This window comes from Pseudoliparis swirei, chromosome 1 (genome assembly GCF_029220125.1).
Source record: "Pseudoliparis swirei isolate HS2019 ecotype Mariana Trench chromosome 1, NWPU_hadal_v1, whole genome shotgun sequence".
Lineage (NCBI taxonomy): Eukaryota > Metazoa > Chordata > Actinopteri > Perciformes > Liparidae > Pseudoliparis > Pseudoliparis swirei.
Window position 1 is genome coordinate 2092524 of NC_079388.1, and position 22394 is coordinate 2114917.

At 45.9% G+C, this 22394-nt stretch overlaps 1 protein-coding gene across 3 annotated transcripts in view; it reads left to right on the plus strand.

Annotated features, from left to right (window-relative positions):
• Positions 1-9658, plus strand: part of col11a2 (collagen, type XI, alpha 2) — a 43764-nt gene extending 34106 nt beyond the window's left edge. For all 3 annotated transcript variants that reach the window (XM_056418433.1, XM_056418442.1, XM_056418451.1), the window contains 28 exons: positions 126-179; positions 314-511; positions 626-679; positions 812-919; positions 1023-1130; positions 1267-1320; positions 1421-1474; positions 1851-1958; positions 2070-2123; positions 2230-2283; positions 2539-2592; positions 2710-2763; positions 3220-3327; positions 3469-3522; positions 3672-3725; positions 3806-3859; positions 4506-4559; positions 4704-4811; positions 4911-4964; positions 5144-5305; positions 5396-5449; positions 5572-5607; positions 5708-5761; positions 5855-6134; positions 6239-6351; positions 6439-6507; positions 6668-6904; positions 7494-9658. In XM_056418433.1, coding sequence (XP_056274408.1) covers positions 126-179; positions 314-511; positions 626-679; positions 812-919; positions 1023-1130; positions 1267-1320; positions 1421-1474; positions 1851-1958; positions 2070-2123; positions 2230-2283; positions 2539-2592; positions 2710-2763; positions 3220-3327; positions 3469-3522; positions 3672-3725; positions 3806-3859; positions 4506-4559; positions 4704-4811; positions 4911-4964; positions 5144-5305; positions 5396-5449; positions 5572-5607; positions 5708-5761; positions 5855-6134; positions 6239-6351; positions 6439-6507; positions 6668-6904; positions 7494-7640 — 2592 coding nt within the window. In that variant the 3' untranslated portion in view covers positions 7641-9658. The remainder of the gene's footprint in view (positions 1-125; positions 180-313; positions 512-625; positions 680-811; positions 920-1022; positions 1131-1266; positions 1321-1420; positions 1475-1850; positions 1959-2069; positions 2124-2229; positions 2284-2538; positions 2593-2709; positions 2764-3219; positions 3328-3468; positions 3523-3671; positions 3726-3805; positions 3860-4505; positions 4560-4703; positions 4812-4910; positions 4965-5143; positions 5306-5395; positions 5450-5571; positions 5608-5707; positions 5762-5854; positions 6135-6238; positions 6352-6438; positions 6508-6667; positions 6905-7493) is intronic.
• Positions 9659-22394: the final 12736 nt, after the last annotated feature.

A 22394-nucleotide genomic window follows, 5' to 3' on the forward strand; every position in this document is an offset into this window, starting at 1 on the left:
TAACATGTCCTGTTGACTTCAAACCAGAGAGACATGCGCTGCAGTTCTAGGAATGTACCCATCAAACCTCCTGTTGATATCCATATGCAGTGGATCTGTTTGCTCACTGACTCGCTCTCCTCCAGGGTTTCCAAGGTAAAATGGGTCCACCTGGACCTCCTGGAGTCGTCGGACCTCAGGTGAGTTTGTCCAATCAATCAGCAGACTTGAATCTCCACGGATACGCTGGACCTCATCAGTTTCAACTGGTCCTCTTGTCTCTTCTCCCAACATCCTCTTCCCCTCTGTGCCCCCTCCATCCTCATCCTCTCAGGGTCCATCAGGAGAGACCGGCCCCATCGGCGAGCGTGGCCACCCCGGACCCTCAGGTCCACCTGGAGAGCAGGGACTCTCTGGTCCCTCAGGGAAGGAGGGCACCAAGGGAGACCCTGGACCCTCCGGAGGCCCCGGCAAAAACGGGCCCCCAGGACTGAGAGGCTTCCCCGGGGAGAGAGGCCTTCCTGGAACCCCTGTGAGTAGGACCAAGACATTTAGATCTTCTTTCTTATCTTGATTGACCTCTGGAGAAAAGTGTTTGGTAGAGGTCAAAGGTCACTGATTCATCCTTTCTTATCTGTTGTTGCAGGGAGGTGGAGGACTGAAGGGAAGTGAAGGACCTGCCGGACCTCCTGGACCCGCTGTACGTATCAAACATTAATATCTAGCCAGCCCTATCAAAATAGTTTACTTTGTAATAACCGTATCAGTCCTTAATGAAGTCATGAGTCAATGAATCCCTGCTTTGTGTCTTTGTGATGCTGTTCCTCTCTAGGGGTCTCCTGGTGAGAGGGGGCTAGCTGGTACTGCTGGACCTGTTGGACCTCCTGGAAGACCAGGGCCTCAGGGTCCTCCTGGATCATCTGGAGAGAAGGGAGTTCTTGTGAGTATTCTTGGAAACGTCTATCCGATGTGCTGTAGTGCATTTGACCCATCATGTCGAACAACTATCGATTCTCCTCGTTGTTCTTGTTCTCACCGTGAAGGGGGAGAAAGGTCCTATCGGCTTGGCCGGTCGGGATGGAGTTCAGGGTCCCGTGGGTCTACCTGGCCCTGCCGGATCACCTGGAGTACCCGGAGAGGACGGAGACAAGGCCAGTAACTCTTCATCACCCCAACATGTCCTTTGAAGCCTTATCCTGTACATCAGGGGGGGAAAGGATGGGGGATGGCGATCCTTCACTTCAGGGCTTTGTAGACGTCTGGGCTGTAACGTGATGTTTCTTGCAGGGCGAGGTCGGAGAGCACGGGCAGAAGGGCGGCAAGGGAGGAAAAGGAGAGCACGTGAGTGAAGACCTGGAAATGAGACGACGCTGTGTGTCTGCTTATCGCCATCTCCATGTTGTGCTCATCGTTTGTTCGCCTGCTTCTCGTTTGTCGGTAGGGTCCTCCGGGTCCACCAGGGCCCATGGGGCCAGTCGGTCAGCCTGGACCTGCTGTAAGTACAAACCCTTTGAAGACTGATTGTAAGAACTTGCACTTATTCCTGATTGTAAGAACTTGTACTAATTCCTGATTGTATGGACTTGTAAGTATTCCTGATTGTACGGACTTGTAGTTGGTTGCAATCGGTACCGGATGACTTTCTAGTTCTACTCTTTATTGGTTCAGATATAGTGTCACTGCTCACGCTAGAAACTCTGTTCTTTATTCTAAACTAGGATATAAAACACACAAGAAAGAAAGCTGCATGTCGTATCGTACAGGAGCTGCTAATCAGATAAAGGGTTTAGCTATCTCGACATGACATGATCACTAGTCGCTATCGATTTATCTCTCGTCTTCATTTCCGCTCGGCTTCTCCTGTGGCTCAGGGTGCTGATGGAGAGCTCGGACCGAGAGGCCAGCAGGGGCCATTTGGAGCTAAAGGTGACGAAGGAACCAGAGGATTCCCAGGAGCCCCGGGACCCATCGGACTGCAGGTACAAGAAAGACATTATTTCAGACTTTGTTCTGAATATTCAGAGAAGGTTTGAGCTCCCGTCTTGTGCCAAGTTGCTCTGCTTAACTAAACGTTGTCCACTGCTCTGCAGGGGTTGCCAGGACCACCAGGTGAGAAGGGCGAGACAGGAGATGTTGGACCTCTGGTGAGTCTCAAATACACATGACATCAGTGATAATGACTCGGTGACTTATTTCATCCTAATGAAATCATAAAAGATGACTAAAGCGAGAGCATCTTTGTGTTTCCAGGGTCCTCCAGGTCCCCCAGGACCCCGTGGCCCCGCTGGATCCAGTGGTGCTGACGTGAGTGACCACAGCTCCTATTAGTACTTAGTAGAATGTTAAAGTCCCACAAAGCACCACTCTGACATGATCGGGTTGTTAAACATGTTCTGCTAAATGATTCCATAAAGTCACTTGAAGTTGTGATCTAGCATTATTTTTGGGTCGGTATGTGAAAGAAGTAAAGTAGCTCCTTTTATTATGACAATAACCAATTTGATGTGACATATCTGATTGTTTTGCCTCACTTGTTTTTTGTGTTGTTGTTCTTTTCAGGGTCCTCAAGGTCCTCACGGTGGTTTGGGTAATCCTGGACTTATTGGAGAGAAGGTGATGAATACATTTATTTCTGCTAAAGTCGTTGCACTTTGATGGTGTTTGAGTTTGATGGCGTCCGCAAGAACTACAGACTTTCTGAAACTAGAAGAAATCCTGTTTGCTCCACAGGGAGAACCTGGGGAGGGCGGACCACCTGGAATCGTAGGGGAGGCGGGAAAGAAGGTGAGTGGCTGAGTGAGCGACCATGAGCAACCCTCTATCAGCTGGTAGACTAACCCTCTACCGGCTGGTAGACTAACCCTCTACCGGCTGGTAGACCAACCCTCTACCTGCTGGTAGACCAACCCTCTGCCGGCTGGTAGACTAACCCTCTACCTGCTGGTAGACCAACCCTCTGCCGGCTGGTAGACCAACCCTCTACCGGCTGGTAGACCAAACCTCTACCTGCTGGAAGACCAACCCTCTACCGGCTGGTAGACCAACCCTCTACCGGCTGGTAGACTAACCCTCTATCGGCTGGTAGACTAACCCTCTACCGGCTGGTAGACTAACCCTCTACCGGCTGGTAGACCAACCCTCTACCGGCTAGTAGACCAACCCTTTACCGGCTGGTAGACCAACCCTCTGCCGGCTGGATCATGGCGTCCCTGAGTTCACGTCCTGTGCTCCTGTCGGCAGGGTCCTCGTGGAGAGCACGGAGAGAAGGGAGAATCCGGACAACCTGGAACTGCTGGACCTGCTGGAGGACGAGGAGGACCTGGAGATGACGGACCCAAAGGAAACCCTGTATGACGCCCACAATGACATGCACACAAACACACACACAAAGACTGCAGACGGAACTCGTCGATGAATCTCTAAATTCTTCTGACTCCTAATCTTATTGGCATTTATTCAGACAAGTTTTGTTTTTGTCTCTAACTTCAGGGTCCAGTTGGTTTCCCTGGTGATCCTGGTCCCACTGGCGAGGTCGGACCCAGAGTGAGTACCCTTTATTGAAAAGTACACGTCAGCATTATTACATTGCTGATGCTGATACATTTCCCCACTGTGTAGGATTGGGCAAGATGTTGGCATATTGCGTTGTCTTTACCGGTCTTTTTTAAAGGCTGCACTACGTCTGCTTTCAGGGTCTCGATGGCGCCAAGGGAGAGAGAGGAGAAGATGGTGAACAAGGAGAATCTGTAAGTCAACAATGCAGAAATGTGAGTGATGTAAAAGTGCCTCAGTGTTCTCAACCCACTCCCTCTGGCTCCTGCTGCAGGGCTCCCCCGGACCTTCTGGTGAGAACGGACCCCCCGGCCCCCTAGGAAAGAGGGTAAGGTCACCATCCTCATTGGGTATGCACAATGGACGAGAACCACAAAACGCTTCAGAATGCTTACGGGAAGCCTGGTCCGCCTCTAGATCTGTACGCATTAAGTTAAACTAGGCATTCTCCTCTCGGTTTTATTTCTGGTTGCAAAAAGAAACCAAGATGGCAGTGGCCACCAACCAATGGGTGACATCACGGTGACTACTACCACTTCTCATATGCAGTCTACCCTCTTTGTGGAAGAACTGTAACCAAACTTCTCAAAAGCGATCCTACTCTTCAGTTTCAGGAGGGCTCCTGTCCTAATGGACAGATGAGTGCCTCACCAAACCCTTGGCCAGTAACAATATAACAAAAAAGAGATCGATTAAAAAGGGAAAGATTGAAATGACTATTGCCGGGAGAAACTTTCTACAGATGCCAGAAGCAGACCCCAGCTGGTTTCAGTCCTTGTTGTTCTCGTTATATTTTTCCTTTTTCCTCCTTCTATACCTTTCACTGAGCCATCTCATGTGTTCCTTTGTGTTTATCGGCTTCTTGTCCGGGTTGCCCCGCTCTATCTTAACACTATACAAGCGTTGTCTATGTTAGTAGAACTTGGTATGATACAGCCATCTGATTTAACTATATTATATGTTTAATTTTCCAGGGCCCTGCTGGAACAAGAGGACCCGAGGGACGTCAAGGAGGAAAGGGAACCAAGGTGAGCCCCGAGCTTTGTAGAACAAAGGCTGAAGGCGTGGCCTACAGTCCCAAAGTGCTATGAATCCACTGACATAGACTTCCTGGTGATGACACCTTCCAGGAACGATCTCAGGATAAAAGACTAACTCATCATCATTTACAGGGAAACTCGGGTGCTGTCGGCCCCCCAGGAAAGACCGGCCCCGTCGGCCTCCAGGGTCAACCAGGAAAGCCAGGAACAGAAGGCCTCAGAGGACTCCCGGGATCAGTGGTCAGTCAAGATGTTGATCGTATTTGTTCATTTGACAATATGTAATACTTCAGGAGGAACTCGTTATATATTCATACTGTGTCCCTGGCCGTGTTTCAGGGTGAACAAGGATCTCCAGGACTTGCTGGACAGAAAGGACCATCTGGACCCCTTGTAAGATGACAATGCGTGTATACATACTGCAGTCTGTAAATCCTGCTATCAGCTCATCTCTCTCTCTCTCTCTCTCTCTCTCGCTACCTCCATCATAATCTCCTGTTCATCCCGGTTTCTCATCTCCACCACCGCCTCCTCGCTGTCTTCCTCATCTTCCTCTTCTTCTCCTCCTGCAGGGACCTCCTGGTTTGCCCGGTCTGCGTGGAGACCCCGGTGGTAAGGGAGAGAAGGGCCACCCGGGTCTCATCGGTCTCATTGGACCCCCAGGAGAGCAGGGAGAGAAGGGAGACAGAGGTTTCCCCGGGCCTCAAGGATCCTTTGGATCTAAAGGAGATTCTGTAAGTCTGACCCTGTCTACTCCACCGCCGTGACTCTCATTCACCTGACCATCTGTTCTCATGGATGACATGCATCGTGTTGCATTCCAGGGAATGTCTGGAGGCACCGGACCCCTCGGCCCCGCTGGTCCTCCTGGTCTGCCTGTGAGTGCCGTTTTATCCCGTCGTTGCCAGCTCACTTTCATATTCCTCCTGACTCCAGAGATGTTAGTCGGTACCTTGATGATGGTCCCCATCCCTAAACTAAAGCCTCATCTCTGTTTCAGGGTCCTCAAGGTGTCAAGGGAGCGAAGGGCTCTTCTGTGAGTCTACTTTGAGAGTGTTTGTACCTTAATGAATAGATGAAAGGCATCAGCTCGGATCTGATGCAGTAATGCGTCTTCCTCTTTGTGTTGTGTTCAGGGTGGATCTGGTCCAAAGGGAGAAAAGGGTGTACAAGGACCTGCTGGACCTCCTGTAAGTCCTCCGCTGTTTTGTGAAGTCCCGCTTATTTCTTGCACTTCACTATTCATCAGCTCCTTGTTTCAAACGTATGTTCTTGCTCCCCAGGGCCCACCAGGCGAGGTCATTCAGCCGCTGCCCATCCAGAGGAGTCCCAAGTCCAAGCGCTCCATCGACGCCAGCCAGCTGCTCCCCGACTCCGAAATGCCCGCGTCCGACGGCACCGGCACCGAGTTCCTGATCGGCACCGAAGGCATGGAGGAGATCTTCGGCTCGCTCAACTCACTGCGACAGGAGATCGAGACCATGCGTTTCCCTCTTGGCACCCAGGACAGCCCTGCACGCACCTGCCAAGACCTGCACCTCAGCAAGCCTGACCTCAAAGACGGTAAGGCCGTCGACCTAAACATGCGGAGGCCACCTGCTCCGAGTTACGCTCCCGCCAATCATCGGGTTTTCCACCGTGTTTCACCTCTCTGTCGCCCTCTGCAGGAGAATACTGGATTGACCCCAACCAGGGCTGCTCCAGAGACTCCTTCAAGGTCTTCTGTAATTTCACCAGCGGAGCAGAGACCTGCCTGTATCCCAGCAAGAACATCAACACGGTTGGTGTTTCGCCACACAAGCTGTGTTTATCTATTCGTCCACACGTGAACATGGAACTAATATGTCGTGGATCATTCTTGTGGCAGGTGAAGATGAGTTCCTGGGATGGCGAGACTCCTGGATCCTGGTACAGCCAGTTCACCACTGGCAGTAAGGTTAGTAAAACTCTTTACTTTACTGAATCACCCTTTATTTAGTGTTCATCTATTTCCTCTTTCCGACCCTTGTTCATCATGCCTTTCCCCTCCATTTTGTCCTCCTCTATTACCTCCTGGTACTTCCTCCAAATCCCATTGTACTACCTCCTCCTCCCAGTTCTCCTACGTGGACTCTACCGGTGAGCCCGTGGGCGTGGTCCAGCTGGGCTTCCTGCGTCTCCTCAGCGTCCAGGCCCGCCAGAACCTCACCTACCACTGCCACCGCTCCGTGGCCTGGGCCGACCGCAGCGCCAAGAACAACTACAACAGGGCGCTGCACCTCCAGGGGGCCAACGGCGAGAAGCTGAGCTACGAGACCAACCCGTACATCAAGGCCTTGGTCGACGGCTGCTCTGTGAGTTTGAGATCATGACAATGAGAATGATAAACATGATGTCTGCTTTACATGACCACCCGACATCCAGCCGGTGAAGCCAACCCCTCAATGCTATGCCCCACCACGAGAGGGTTCCTCGCCTTCCTCTACAACCAGTCAACCTGCTCTAGATATTCACTGAATATGTTCTCTGCTCACACTCTGACGTCACATGGTACAAAGTACAGTTGTTAAATTACACATACTACAAGACAAGACCAAATGCCACTGCAAGGCACAGGAGAACCACACCACTGAGACTTTAAAAGGCCCACTGAGAGCTTCCAGAGCTCTGCTGGTGTCGTTGGCATGTACAGGATGAAATGTAAAAGTATTTAGCTAAAGACTCTTGAGAATCTTCTTCATATAGGACGCAAGAAGATCTGTTTTCACTGGTTTGAAATGGGAAAGGTGAATGATAATTAAGGAGGCCTGATGCTAAGATGATGACTCTAGCTCTCTTTCCAGGGTGGTTTTAATTTCCATGTTGAGCTGCAGAGTTTAAAGATATGTACATGAAGCTGGCTGACACGACTCTCTCTCTCTCTCTCTCTCTCTCTCTCTGCAGTATCGTAAGGGCTTCGACAGGACAGTCCTGGAGGTCAACACACCTCAGGTGGAGCATCTCCCTCTGCTGGATATCAAGGTGTCAGACTTTGGGGAGAGAAACCAGCAGTTTGGCTTTGAAGTGGGACCTGTCTGTTTCCAAGGCTAAAACACACACACGCGCACACACACACACACACTCATACATCCACGCATCATGCAAAGAAACAACACATGCAAATACTCACACGCACACACATGCACTTAGAGACACACCGATATATATGTAAGAAACATACACGCCCAGTAATTTGTAAATGAACTTGTAAATGATATGAAACACACACGCACACAAACCCAAGGATACACACACACACACACACACATTTACACACGCAGATGCTTTTTGTGAGACAGACACTCACTCTCAAGCACGTGCCTGGGGGAAGAGACATCCTCCCAACAATTAACGGACGTCACCAAAGAAAAAAAAGAAAAGCAAAGAGGAGAGAGAGGACAAAAAGGAACTTGCGGCGAGGAGAAAGAAAGAAACCCAGGAGCGAGTTCTCTGGAATAAAACGTGTTTTCTTGACCAGCAGCGAAAGGGGCCGGCCTGGGAAATAGGCCACGCCCCCCCCGTCTCTGATACCCCCCCCCCTCTCACTCGTCTCTCCTCCCCACCGTCTCTCTTGTATCTTCCACTCATCTCGCCTGCTCTACCTCCCCCCACCTCTTCTCAAACATCGATCACGCTTGGACACTCTTTCCGTTTCTTGTTCACACTGCGGGCAACATGGCCGACAGTCACCCTCTCATTGGCCAATCACCCTCAAATGGCCGACAGTCACCCTCTCATTGGCCGACAGGTTCGTTAGCCAGTGGCTTTGGGCCGCCGTCGTCATTCAGATGAAAGGCTGTTCAGAATGGACTTTCACCTGCTCTGCACTTTGAAGTCCTGACATCCAACCAGACGAGTAGAACCTCGTCAGCGAGTTCTGTAGGAACCGACTGGTCAGTCGTGTTGTTCCCGTTTCCTTCTCGTTTCCTTCTCTCTCGACACTAGATGATCTCTCCTCAGTCCGAGAGCTTGTTCGCTTGTCACCGCTGAACAAACCCTGCAGCCAGGTGGGACGGCAGATCCTGGATCAGTGAATTTAAAAGAAGCCATTCCTCTTCTCTGTGAGCTGTGCTGAGCTCCACGCGGTGATGCTCGGTGGGACCGGATCCTTTTCTCTTTTTAAAAGGTGCTGAAGCTTCTTCTTCAGGTCACCAGGGGTCGCCTCCACGCACCAGTCCAGTATCTGCTTGAGTCACTTTCTGGCTACTTTTGATTGTTGATTTCCATCCCCCCCTTTTCCATACAGCAGTGAATAAAACGCATGCTTTATGAAAGAAACTATTTCATGAAGCTTTTTACTGGGGAAAATGTGCATTACATTCCATTTGTACAGAGATAGTGATATTCTATTGTATTTATTTAAAACAAACAGGGTGCTTTGAGATTGAATAATACACGGACCGCCAAATATTCCAGTCAAATGTGGTATGTTCCATTTGTATTTATTTCCTGTCGCTGACACTCGGAGGTCAAGTGGAGCGAGTGACTCTGGGACTTCTGTCCAGACTCCTTATGTAGACCCAAAGAATCTGAGGCCATTTCTTATTGTAACTTCCCCTCGTAGTGTTCCAACACCTGTACTGTGCTGTTCAATGTTGCTTCCTCTGTCCTGATTAAATGGTGACTCTCCAGTTCTGGTGACTCTCCAGTTTCCTTGTCGTCGCCGTACTGTTTGACCTTCGAGGTTCGGGTTAACGGAATTTATATCCGAGACCACCAAGAGGGAGGAGACGGCCACCGCGGGGTTAAAGGGATGAACATTGTTGTTGGTACACTGTGGCTGTGGGGTGAGGTCAGACTAGAGTCCTGTTTTTTATTGTTTCTCTTTTTTATGATTACAATAGCAGGGAAATGGGGGCAGCGTGACTAAACCTCTACAAACAAATAGAAATATCACAAATCTGACCGTGAGAGTGACCTCAAATATGTGTCTGCTTTTATGGCGCCGACAGCAAAACACAAACATGGGGCTGGAAAGAGAGAAAAAAAGTATTATTTTAGAATGTGTGTAAGTAATTTCTTCTTTTTTTTTATAATTGTCTCTGTAATATATAATCTTCTAAAAAGAGCTGCTTGACTCTTGTTTTTCTTCCCAACGCCGTCAGTAATTCCTCATTGGTTCAGTTAAGAGAGGCAAACACACTTTAATGTGGGAGGGATGTTTATTTATTGGGTTCCTTTGGGAATCTGGCTTCTAGTCGGAAGATATTATAATAATTGTTTATTCATTCATCTCAAATTCTAATGTCATAATGTGTCTGGTTGTTGTTGCTGCTACTTCCTACAGTGCGGCCGCGTTAGCTGCTAGCATGATAGCAATTTAGTTTATTTTGTATAGCCCAGAATCACAAATTACAAATGCAGTGTGCTTTACAGTCAGTACACATAGACATCCCTGACCTTTGACCTTTGACCTTTGACCTCACATCGGATCAGGAACAACTCCCAAAGAAATAGAAATAACCCTTTCAGGGGGAAAATGTGAAGAACCCTTCAGGAGAGAACAGAGGAGGATCCCTCTCCAGGATGGACAGAACAATAGATGTCATGTGACCAGAGTTACTACACATTCAATGAATATGACATAGTGTATGAATAATATTAATTAGTAGTCGTCATGGACCATGTGATTCTTGATTTTAAGGGGACCCAGTGCAGAGCAGTTAATACAAGAGTCATGTGATCTCAAAGAGAACAGAGATTCTTTACAGTGGTGTTGGATGCTAGAGCAATGCCGTCTACAGAAACCACATCACCAGATAATTGATCTCTGAGGTGCTCAGGGCCGAGTAAAATTACTTCGGTTTTGTCTGAGTTTAACATCAAGAAGTTGCAGGTCATCCATGTTTTTATGTCTTTAAGACATGCTTGAATTTTACTGAGTTGGTTGGTTTCCTCTGGTTTTATCGATAGATATAGTTGAGTATCATCTGCATAGCAATGAAAGTTTATGGAGTGTTTCCTGATAATATTGCCCAAAGGAAGCATGTATAAGGTAAATAAAATTGGTCCAAGCACAGAACCTTGTGGAACTCCGTGACTAACGTTGGTGGTTAACGAGGCGTCATCGTTTACAAATACAAACTGAGATCGATCTGATAAATAGGATTTAAACCAACTTAGTGCCGTGCCTGAAATGCCAATCGACTGCTCCAGTCTCTGTAACAGGATGTCATGGTCAATGGTGTCGAATGCAGCACTAAGGTCTAACAAGACCAGGACAGAGATGAGTCCTCTATCAGCACTAAGGTCTAACAAGACCAGTACAGAGATGAGTCCTCTATCTGCACTAAGGTCTAACAAGACCAGTACAGAGATGAGTCCTCTATCAGCACTAAGGTCTAACAAGACCAGAACAGAGAGGAGTCCTTTATCAGCACTAAGGTCTAACAAGACCAGTACAGAGATGAGTCCTCTATCAGCACTAAGGTCTAACAAGACCAGTACAGAGATGAGTCCTCTATCTGCACTAAGGTCTAACAAGACCAGTACAGAGATGAGTCCTCTATCAGCACTAAGGTCTAACAAGACCAGTACAGAGATGAGTCCTCTATCAGCACTAAGGTCTAACAAGACCAGTACAGAGAGGAGTCCTCTATCTGCACTAAGGTCTAACAAGACCAGTACAGAGATGAGTCCTCTATCAGCACTAAGGTCTAACAAGACCAGTACAGAGATGAGTCCTCTATCAGCACTAAGGTCTAACAAGACCAGGACAGAGAGGAGTCCTCTATCAGCACTAAGGTCTAACAAGACCAGGACAGAGATGAGTCCTTTATCAGCACTAAGGTCTAACAAGACCAGGACAGAGATGAGTCCTCTATCTGCACTAAGGTCTAACAAGACCAGTACAGAGAGGAGTCCTCTATCAGCACTAAGGTCTAACAAGACCAGTACAGAGATGAGTCCTCTATCAGGACTAAGGTCTAACAAGACCAGTACAGAGAGGAGTCCTCTATCAGCACTAAGGTCTAACAAGACCAGTACAGAGATGAGTCCTCTATCAGCACTAAGGTCTAACAAGACCAGTACAGAGATGAGTCCTCTATCTGCACTAAGGTCTAACAAGACCAGTACAGAGATGAGTCCTCTATCAGCACTAAGGTCTAACAAGACCAGGACAGAGATGAGTCCTCTATCAGCACTAAGGTCTAACAAGACCAGTACAGAGATGAGTCCTCTATCAGCACTAAGGTCTAACAAGACCAGTACAGAGATGAGTCCTCTATCAGCACTAAGGTCTAACAAGACCAGTACAGAGAGGAGTCCTCTATCTGCACTAAGGTCTAACAAGACCAGTACAGAGATGAGTCCTCTATCAGCACTAAGGTCTAACAAGACCAGTACAGAGATGAGTCCTCTATCAGCACTAAGGTCTAACAAGACCAGGACAGAGAGGAGTCCTCTATCAGCACTAAGGTCTAACAAGACCAGGACAGAGATGAGTCCTCTATCTGCACTAAGGTCTAACAAGACCAGGACAGAGAGGAGTCCTCTATCAGCACTAAGGTCTAACAAGACCAGTACAGAGATGAGTCCTTTATCAGCACTAAGGTCTAACAAGACCAGGACAGAGAGGAGTCCTCTATCAGCACTAAGGTCTAACAAGACCAGTACAGAGAGGAGTCCTCTATCAGCATTAAGGTCTAACAAGACCAGGACAGAGAGGAGTCCTCTATCAGCACTAAGGTCTAACAAGACCAGTACAGAGAGGAGTTCTCTATCAGGACTAAGGTCTAACAAGACCAGGACAGAGAGGAGTCCTCTATCAGCACTAAGGTCTAACAAGACCAGTACAGAGAGGAGTTCTCTATCAGGACTAAGGTCTAACAAGACCAGTCCAGAGATGAGTCCTCTATCAGCACTAAGGTCTAACAAGACCAGTACAGAGATGAGTCCTCTATCAGCACTAAGGTCTAACCAGACCAGTACAGAGATGAGTCCTTTATCAGGACTAAGGTCTAACAAGACCAGTACAGAGATGAGTCCTCTATCAGCACTAAGGTCTAACAAGACCAGTACAGAGATGAGTCCTCTATCTGCACTAAGGTCTAACAAGACCAGTACAGAGATGAGTCCTCTATCAGCACTAAGGTCTAACAAGACCAGTACAGAGATGAGTCCTCTATCAGCACTAAGGTCTAACAAGACCAGGACAGAGAGGAGTCCTCTATCAGCACTAAGGTCTAACAAGACCAGGACAGAGATGAGTCCTCTATCTGCACTAAGGTCTAACAAGACCAGTACAGAGATGAGTCCTCTATCAGCACTAAGGTCTAACAAGACCAGTACAGAGATGAGTCCTCTATCAGCACTAAGGTCTAACAAGACCAGGACAGAGAGGAGTCCTCTATCAGCACTAAGGTCTAACAAGACCAGGACAGAGATGAGTCCTCTATCTGCACTAAGGTCTAACAAGACCAGGACAGAGAGGAGTCCTCTATCAGCACTAAGGTCTAACAAGACCAGTACAGAGATGAGTCCTTTATCAGCACTAAGGTCTAACAAGACCAGGACAGAGAGGAGTCCTCTATCAGCACTAAGGTCTAACAAGACCAGTACAGAGAGGAGTTCTCTATCAGGACTAAGGTCTAACAAGACCAGTCCAGAGATGAGTCCTCTATCAGCACTAAGGTCTAACAAGACCAGTACAGAGATGAGTCCTCTATCAGCACTAAGGTCTAACCAGACCAGTACAGAGATGAGTCCTTTATCAGGACTAAGGTCTAACAAGACCAGTACAGAGATGAGTCCTCTATCAGCACTAAGGTCTAACAAGACCAGTACAGAGATGAGTCCTCTATCTGCACTAAGGTCTAACAAGACCAGTACAGAGATGAGTCCTCTATCAGCACTAAGGTCTAACAAGACCAGTACAGAGATGAGTCCTCTATCAGCACTAAGGTCTAACAAGACCAGGACAGAGATGAGTCCTCTATCAGCACTAAGGTCTAACAAGACCAGGACAGAGATGAGTCCTCTATCTGCACTAAGGTCTAACAAGACCAGTACAGAGATGAGTCCTCTATCAGCACTAAGGTCTAACAAGACCAGTACAGAGATGAGTCCTTTATCAGCACTAAGGTCTAACAAGACCAGGACAGAGATGAGTCCTCTATCAGCACTAAGGTCTAACAAGACCAGTACAGAGATGAGTCCTCTATCAGCACTAAGGTCTAACAAGACCAGGACAGAGATGAGTCCTCTATCAGCACTAAGGTCTAACAAGACCAGGACAGAGATGAGTCCTCTATCAGCACTAAGGTCTAACAAGACCAGGACAGAGATGAGTCCTCTATCAGCACTAAGGTCTAACAAGACCAGTACAGAGATGAGTCCTCTATCAGCACTAAGGTCTAACAAGACCAGTACAGAGATGAGTCCTCTATCAGGACTAAGGTCTAACAAGACCAGTACAGAGATGAGTCCTCTATCAGCACTAAGGTCTAACAAGACCAGTACAGAGATGAGTCCTCTATCAGCACTAAGGTCTAACAAGACCAGTACAGAGATGAGTCCTCTATCAGCACTAAGGTCTAACAAGACCAGTACAGAGATGAGTCCTCTATCAGCACTAAGGTCTAACAAGACCAGGACAGAGATGAGTCCTCTATCAGCACTAAGGTCTAACAAGACCAGTACAGAGATGAGTCCTCTATCAGCACTAAGGTCTAACAAGACCAGTACAGAGATGAGTCCTCTATCAGCACTAAGGTCTAACAAGACCAGTACAGAGATGAGTCCTCTATCTGCACTAAGGTCTAACAAGACCAGTACAGAGATGAGTCCTCTATCAGCACTAAGGTCTAACAAGACCAGTACAGAGATGAGTCCTCTATCAGCACTAAGGTCTAACAAGACCAGGACAGAGATGAGTCCTCTATCAGCACTAAGGTCTAACAAGACCAGGACAGAGATGAGTCCTCTATCAGCACTAAGGTCTAACAAGACCAGGACAGAGATGAGTCCTCTATCAGCACTAAGGTCTAACAAGACCAGTACAGAGATGAGTCCTCTATCAGCACTAAGGTCTAACAAGACCAGGACAGAGAGGAGTCCTCTATCAGCACTAAGGTCTAACAAGACCAGTACAGAGAGGAGTCCTCTATCAGCACTAAGGTCTAACAAGACCAGGACAGAGAGGAGTCCTCTATCAGCACTAAGGTCTAACAAGACCAGTACAGAGATGAGTCCTCTATCAGCACTAAGGTCTAACAAGACCAGGACAGAGAGGAGTCCTCTATCAGCACTAAGGTCTAACAAGACCAGTACAGAGATGAGTCCTCTATCAGCACTAAGGTCTAACAAGACCAGTACAGAGATGAGTCCTCTATCAGCACTAAGGTCTAACAAGACCAGTACAGAGATGAGTCCTCTATCAGCACTAAGGTCTAACAAGACCAGTACAGAGATGAGTCCTCTATCAGCACTAAGGTCTAACAAGACCAGTACAGAGATGAGTCCTCTATCAGCACTAAGGTCTAACAAGACCAGTACAGAGATGAGTCCTCTATCAGCACTAAGGTCTAACAAGACCAGTACAGAGATGAGTCCTCTATCAGCACTAAGGTCTAACAAGACCAGTACAGAGATGAGTCCTCTATCAGCACTAAGGTCTAACAAGACCAGTACAGAGATGAGTCCTCTATCAGCACTAAGGTCTAACAAGACCAGGACAGAGATGAGTCCTCTATCTGCACTAAGGTCTAACAAGACCAGTACAGAGATGAGTCCTCTATCAGCACTAAGGTCTAACAAGACCAGTACAGAGATGAGTCCTCTATCAGCACTAAGGTCTAACAAGACCAGTACAGAGATGAGTCCTCTATCAGCACTAAGGTCTAACAAGACCAGGACAGAGATGAGTCCTCTATCTGCACTAAGGTCTAACAAGACCAGGACAGAGATGAGTCCTCTATCAGCACTAAGGTCTAACAAGACCAGTACAGAGATGAGTCCTCTATCAGCACTAAGGTCTAACAAGACCAGTACAGAGATGAGTCCTCTATCAGCACTAAGGTCTAACAAGACCAGGACAGAGAGTCCTCTATCAGCACTAAGGTCTAACAAGACCAGTACAGAGATGAGTCCTCTATCAGCACTAAGGTCTAACAAGACCAGTACAGAGATGAGTCCTCTATCAGCACTAAGGTCTAACAAGACCAGTACAGAGATGAGTCCTCTATCAGGACTAAGGTCTAACAAGACCAGTACAGAGATGAGTCCTCTATCAGCACTAAGGTCTAACAAGACCAGTACAGAGATGAGTCCTCTATCAGCACTAAGGTCTAACAAGACCAGTACAGAGATGAGTCCTCTATCAGCACTAAGGTCTAACAAGACCAGTACAGAGATGAGTCCTCTATCAGCACTAAGGTCTAACAAGACCAGTACAGAGATGAGTCCTCTATCAGCACTAAGGTCTAACAAGACCAGGACAGAGATGAGTCCTCTATCAGCACTAAGGTCTAACAAGACCAGTACAGAGATGAGTCCTCTATCAGCACTAAGGTCTAACAAGACCAGTACAGAGATGAGTCCTCTATCAGCACTAAGGTCTAACAAGACCAGGACAGAGATGAGTCCTCTATCAGCACTAAGGTCTAACAAGACCAGGACAGAGATGAGTCCTCTATCTGCACTAAGGTCTAACAAGACCAGTACAGAGATGAGTCCTCTATCAGCACTAAGGTCTAACAAGACCAGTACAGAGATGAGTCCTTTATCAGCACTAAGGTCTAACAAGACCAGTACAGAGATGAGTCCTCTATCAGCACTAAGGTCTAACAAGACCAGTACAGAGATGAGTCCTCTATCAGCACTAAGGTCTAACAAGACCAGTACAGAGATGAGTCCTCTATCAGCACTAAGGTCTAACAAGACCAGTACAGAGATGAGTCCTCTATCAGCACTAAGGTCTAACAAGACCAGTACAGAGATGAGTCCTCTATCAGCACTAAGGTCTAACAAGACCAGTACAGAGATGAGTCCTCTATCAGGACTAAGGTCTAACAAGACCAGTACAGAGATGAGTCCTCTATCAGCACTAAGGTCTAACAAGACCAGTACAGAGATGAGTCCTCTATCAGCACTAAGGTCTAACAAGACCAGTACAGAGAGGAGTCCTCTATCAGCACTGGGTCTAACAAGACCAGTACAGAGAGGTCCTCTATCAGGACTAAGGTCTAACAAGACCAGTACAGAGAGTCCTCTATCAGCACTAAGGTCTAACAAGACCAGTACAGAGATGAGTCCTCTATCAGCACTAAGGTCTAACCAGACCAGTACAGAGATGAGTCCTCTATCAGGACTAAGGTCTAACAAGACCAGTACAGAGATGAGTCCTCTATCAGCACTAAGGTCTAACAAGACCAGTACAGAGATGAGTCCTCTATCTGCACTAAGGTCTAACAAGACCAGTACAGAGATGAGTCCTCTATCAGCACTAAGGTCTAACAAGACCAGTACAGAGATGAGTCCTCTATCAGCACTAAGGTCTAACAAGACCAGGACAGAGATGAGTCCTCTATCAGCACTAAGGTCTAACAAGACCAGGACAGAGATGAGTCCTCTATCTGCACTAAGGTCTAACAAGACCAGTACAGAGATGAGTCCTCTATCAGCACTAAGGTCTAACAAGACCAGGACAGAGAGGAGTCCTCTATCAGCACTAAGGTCTAACAAGACCAGTACAGAGATGAGTCCTTTATCAGCACTAAGGTCTAACAAGACCAGGACAGAGATGAGTCCTCTATCAGGACTAAGGTCTAACAAGACCAGTACAGAGATGAGTCCTCTATCAGCACTAAGGTCTAACAAGACCAGTACAGAGATGAGTCCTTTATCAGCACTAAGGTCTAACAAGACCAGTACAGAGATGAGTCCTTTATCAGCACTAAGGTCTAACAAGACCAGTACAGAGATGAGTCCTCTATCAGCACTAAGGTCTAACAAGACCAGTACAGAGAGGAGTCCTCTATCAGCACTAAGGTCTAACAAGACCAGTACAGAGAGGAGTCCTCTATCAGCACTAAGGTCTAACAAGACCAGTCCAGAGATGAGTCCTCTATCAGGACTAAGGTCTAACTAGACCAGTACAGAGATGAGTCCTCTATCAGGACTAAGGTCTAACAAGACCAGTACAGAGATGAGTCCTTTATCTGCACTAAGGTCTAACAAGACCAGTACAGAGATGAGTCCTTTATCAGCACTAAGGTCTAACAAGACCAGTACAGAGATGAGTCCTTTATCAGCACTAAGGTCTAACAAGACCAGGACAGAGATGAGTCCTTTATCTGCACTAAGGTCTAACAAGACCAGTACAGAGATGAGTCCTTTATCAGCACTAAGGTCTAACAAGACCAGTAGAGAGATGAGTCCTCTATCAGCACTAAGGTCTAACAAGACCAGGACAGAGATCAGTCCTTTATCTGCACTAAGGTCTAACAAGACCAGTACAGAGATGAGTCCTTTATCAGCACTAAGGTCTAACAAGACCAGTACAGAGATGAGTCCTTTATCAGCACTAAGGTCTAACAAGACCAGTACAGAGATGAGTCCTTTATCAGCACTAAGGTCTAACAAGACCAGGACAGAGATGAGTCCTTTATCTGCACTAAGGTCTAACAAGACCAGTACAGAGATGAGTCCTTTATCAGCACTAAGGTCTAACAAGACCAGTACAGAGATGAGTCCTCTATCAGGACTAAGGTCTAACAAGACCAGTACAGAGATGAGTCCTTTATCTGCACTAAGGTCTAACAAGACCAGTACAGAGATGAGTCCTCTATCAGGACTAAGGTCTAACAAGACCAGTACAGAGATAAGTCCTTTATCTGCACTAAGGTCTAACAAGACCAGTACAGAGATGAGTCCTTTATCAGCACTAAGGTCTAACAAGACCAGTACAGAGATGAGTCCTTTATCAGCACTAAGGTCTAACAAGACCAGGACAGAGATGAGTCCTTTATCTGCACTAAGGTCTAACAAGACCAGTACAGAGATGAGTCCTTTATCAGCACTAAGGTCTAACAAGACCAGTAGAGATGAGTCCTCTATCAGCACTAAGGTCTAACAAGACCAGGACAGAGATCAGTCCTTTATCTGCACTAAGGTCTAACAAGACCAGTACAGAGATGAGTCCTTTATCAGCACTAAGGTCTAACAAGACCAGTACAGAGATGAGTCCTTTATCAGCACTAAGGTCTAACAAGACCAGTACAGAGATGAGTCCTTTATCAGCACTAAGGTCTAACAAGACCAGGACAGAGATGAGTCCTTTATCTGCACTAAGGTCTAACAAGACCAGTACAGAGATGAGTCCTTTATCAGCACTAAGGTCTAACAAGACCAGTACAGAGATGAGTCCTCTATCAGGACTAAGGTCTAACAAGACCAGTACAGAGATGAGTCCTCTATCAGCACTAAGGTCTAACAAGACCAGGACAGAGATGAGTCCTTTATCTGCACTAAGGTCTAACAAGACCAGTACAGAGATGAGTCCTCTATCAGCACTAAGGTCTAACAAGACCAGTACAGAGATGAGTCCTCTATCAGCACAAAGGTCTAACAAGACCAGTACAGAGAGGAGTCCTCTATCAGCACTAAGGTCTAACAAGACCAGTACAGAGAGGAGTCCTCTATCAGCACTAAGGTCTAACAAGACCAGTACAGAGAGGAGTCCTCTATCAGCACTAAGGTCTAACAAGACCAGTACAGAGATGAGTCCTCTATCAGCACTAAGGTCTAACTAGACCAGTACAGAGATGAGTCCTCTATCAGCACTAAGGTCTAACAAGACCAGTACAGAGAGGAGTCCTCTATCAGCACTAAGGTCTAACAAGACCAGTACATCTATTATATTTTTCATTTTAATAAAAAGTGTAATTGTTAACACTATGATACGGTGGAGCAGTGACACCTAGTGGCCGTTGGATATTACTACCCCTCTGGACTCATGCAGATGTTATTGTATCACGTGATGCATACATCTACGTGTGTGTGTGTGACGAAGTGTTAACATGCAACACAACTGACAAACACACACACACAACAATAACACACTCATAGTCCACAAATACGTAATGGCTGATGATGTCATAATAAACACGCTGAATGTTTTGGAGGTGTAGTTCAGAGTGTCCTTTGGTGGAGTTTCAGTCACATGACGGGTTTGACCCCTGACCCCTGGTGACCCCTGGGGTGCTCATGCTGTTGTTTGTTTACTCGCTGTGGGTCAAACTAACGACCTCGAGACTCCTGCAGCCACAACGACACGACGTCCGCCTGGGTCAGGAATGATCAAAGAGAAACAGAGGATGAGGAAAGGTGTTCGGGAGCTCTGAGGTACCGAGTGTTCTGAAATACAGCTTTTATAAAGTCTCATTTATTAATTATTCAAATAGCAGCAAACTTTGTTTTTATGTTCTGTGTTTATAGCTCATTAAAATGATTCATTAGTATTAGCTATCGGAGCTGATTATCAGTGTTTGGGTTCTGTTCTGACAACAGACAACAACCAGTTGTTTACATCGTTTTAATCACATCTTATTCTGAGCTGCAGTGAAGGAGTGAAAGACTCACAGAGCAGTTCAGATGCAGCTTTCACTTCTAGATTTAATCTTTAAAACTACAAAAGATTCCCCCGACACAACGATCTGCTGCTCTTTACTGCTCTGTACTTTATTTTGAAGTCACTACTTTAGTTCCTGTCGGGATCCTAAAGGAACGGCGACTGCTTTTTCCAAGCGAGCTGATTGGTCAGTGGGCTGTTGAAGTGAACCTGCAGCGTAGGTTACCATGGTTACAATGGTGATCCATCCCAAGTTTAAAGAGCAGCGGACGAAAACATTGCTGCTCGTTTCAGGAATATGAAGCATCATTGTTTAGAGGAGAGGAACTGTCTGCGTGTATCTGTTATATCTGTTCAGGACAAGGTCAATCAAGGTCAATGGGGGTCAATCAAGGTCAATCAAGGTAATATTTGATCCTTTTAATTAGCCGAGAGATTCAGGAGGTTCAGGCCCAGAGGTAAAGTAAATAATTATATGAATATGTGTATATAAAACAATACTAATAAAATATGTTTTATATATATATAGATAAATATATACATGTTTATGTATATATACAAAAATATTTAAAACATATTTATGTGTATATATATGTGTATATATATATATATATGTGTATATAAAAATATGTTTTAAACTTATTTATTATGTGTATATATTTGTGTGTATATATATATACAAAACCATTTTAAAAATATGTTGTATGTATATATATATATAAAGTATATTAAAAAATATATAAAACATATTTATAATGGGTATATACATGTGTGTGTATATATATGTAAATGGTTATATAAAAATACTGGAGCGTTGCTCTGTCGCTGTAGTGACGCTATGCGACCACCGGGTGGCAGTGTACAGTAGCGTTGCTCTCTCACCAGCTCTCAATTCTTCCAACGTACAGAGACGATGGCATACGAGTGCTTCCGGTACACACTATCAAAATAAAACATGTTTCCTTCACAGCACAGGTGTGTCGTTAACACCCGATTACTTTCTTACTCTACAACTATTACAGCTTGTAAGGAGGCTTCTGAAACGTAGAGACCTCTATTTTCGGTTCTCAAAACAAACATAACTAAACGTTATAACAATATAAACATCTTAAAAAGAGAAGAAGAAAATACACCGACATGTGTGTACTTGTCGGCTTATATTGAGATCAACCGTTTGACTAAGCAGGCTTTGAGTCCTCCACATATGTGTAAAATAAATTTAATAAGTTTTAAATAAATGTCCACACAGCGCCGGTTTTTAAAGGTCCCGACAACAGCCTGGAACCACATTATCAAGCAAAGTGAAAACAAACGTCAATAAACTCTGTTTTCCTCCGTGACTTCTCTTATTTTGGTTTCCTCCATTGATAGTGTGGTATGTGGTGAGAATATATACCACATTACGAGCGTTAGTTGCTTTATTCGACCTTAACAAAACTCTAAGTTCGTACTGCGCATGCGCGCTACAGTTACTCAGCAGTACATTCAACCATTTAACTGAATGTAATCGATACACCACCGATAGTTTATTGAGGGCGGGCACTGGGAATCATGAAGAGCCACCTGCAGTACACTGTGGCCCACACCCACAGACTGATGGTTACACTCAAACGACCCGGATGTGGAGCGAGCGACGGATTTAGTGGAGTTAGTGGAAAGATCCACGTGCACAACATCCGGCTGTCACAATAACATGTCAACCAATCGTATACTTATATGAAAATTAGATTAAATAAATGATAATCACATTAAGTATAAAACATATGACCTCCTGATTGACTCTATGATTATAATCATATATGTCTTATGTGTATCAGACATTGTCAAAGTTTACAACACCTCAAATATTAAGAAATGATCGGCTTCCTGTACAAGTGAAGGACTTTAACTTTGAACAACCTCTTACTTGGTAAAGTATGAATTTCTCTTTTCCACTATGGGTGGAGTCAGAGATATAATTCAATTCATTATTCAGTTTCAACTTTATTGTCAATGCACAGACTGCAGGTACTGAGACCACGACATGTAGTTTACATCTAACCAGAGCACCTGGGCAGTATGAACCACCCTTAAATCAAACAATAAATACATGTTTATCTTTAACTCACTATTTAAAGGTCACACGTTTTATACTTAATGTGAATATAATTCATTGAATCTCATTTCCATATATGCGTATATATCTTATTTTGAAAACCGGATGTTGTGTAACGTGGATCTTTCTGCTAACTTTG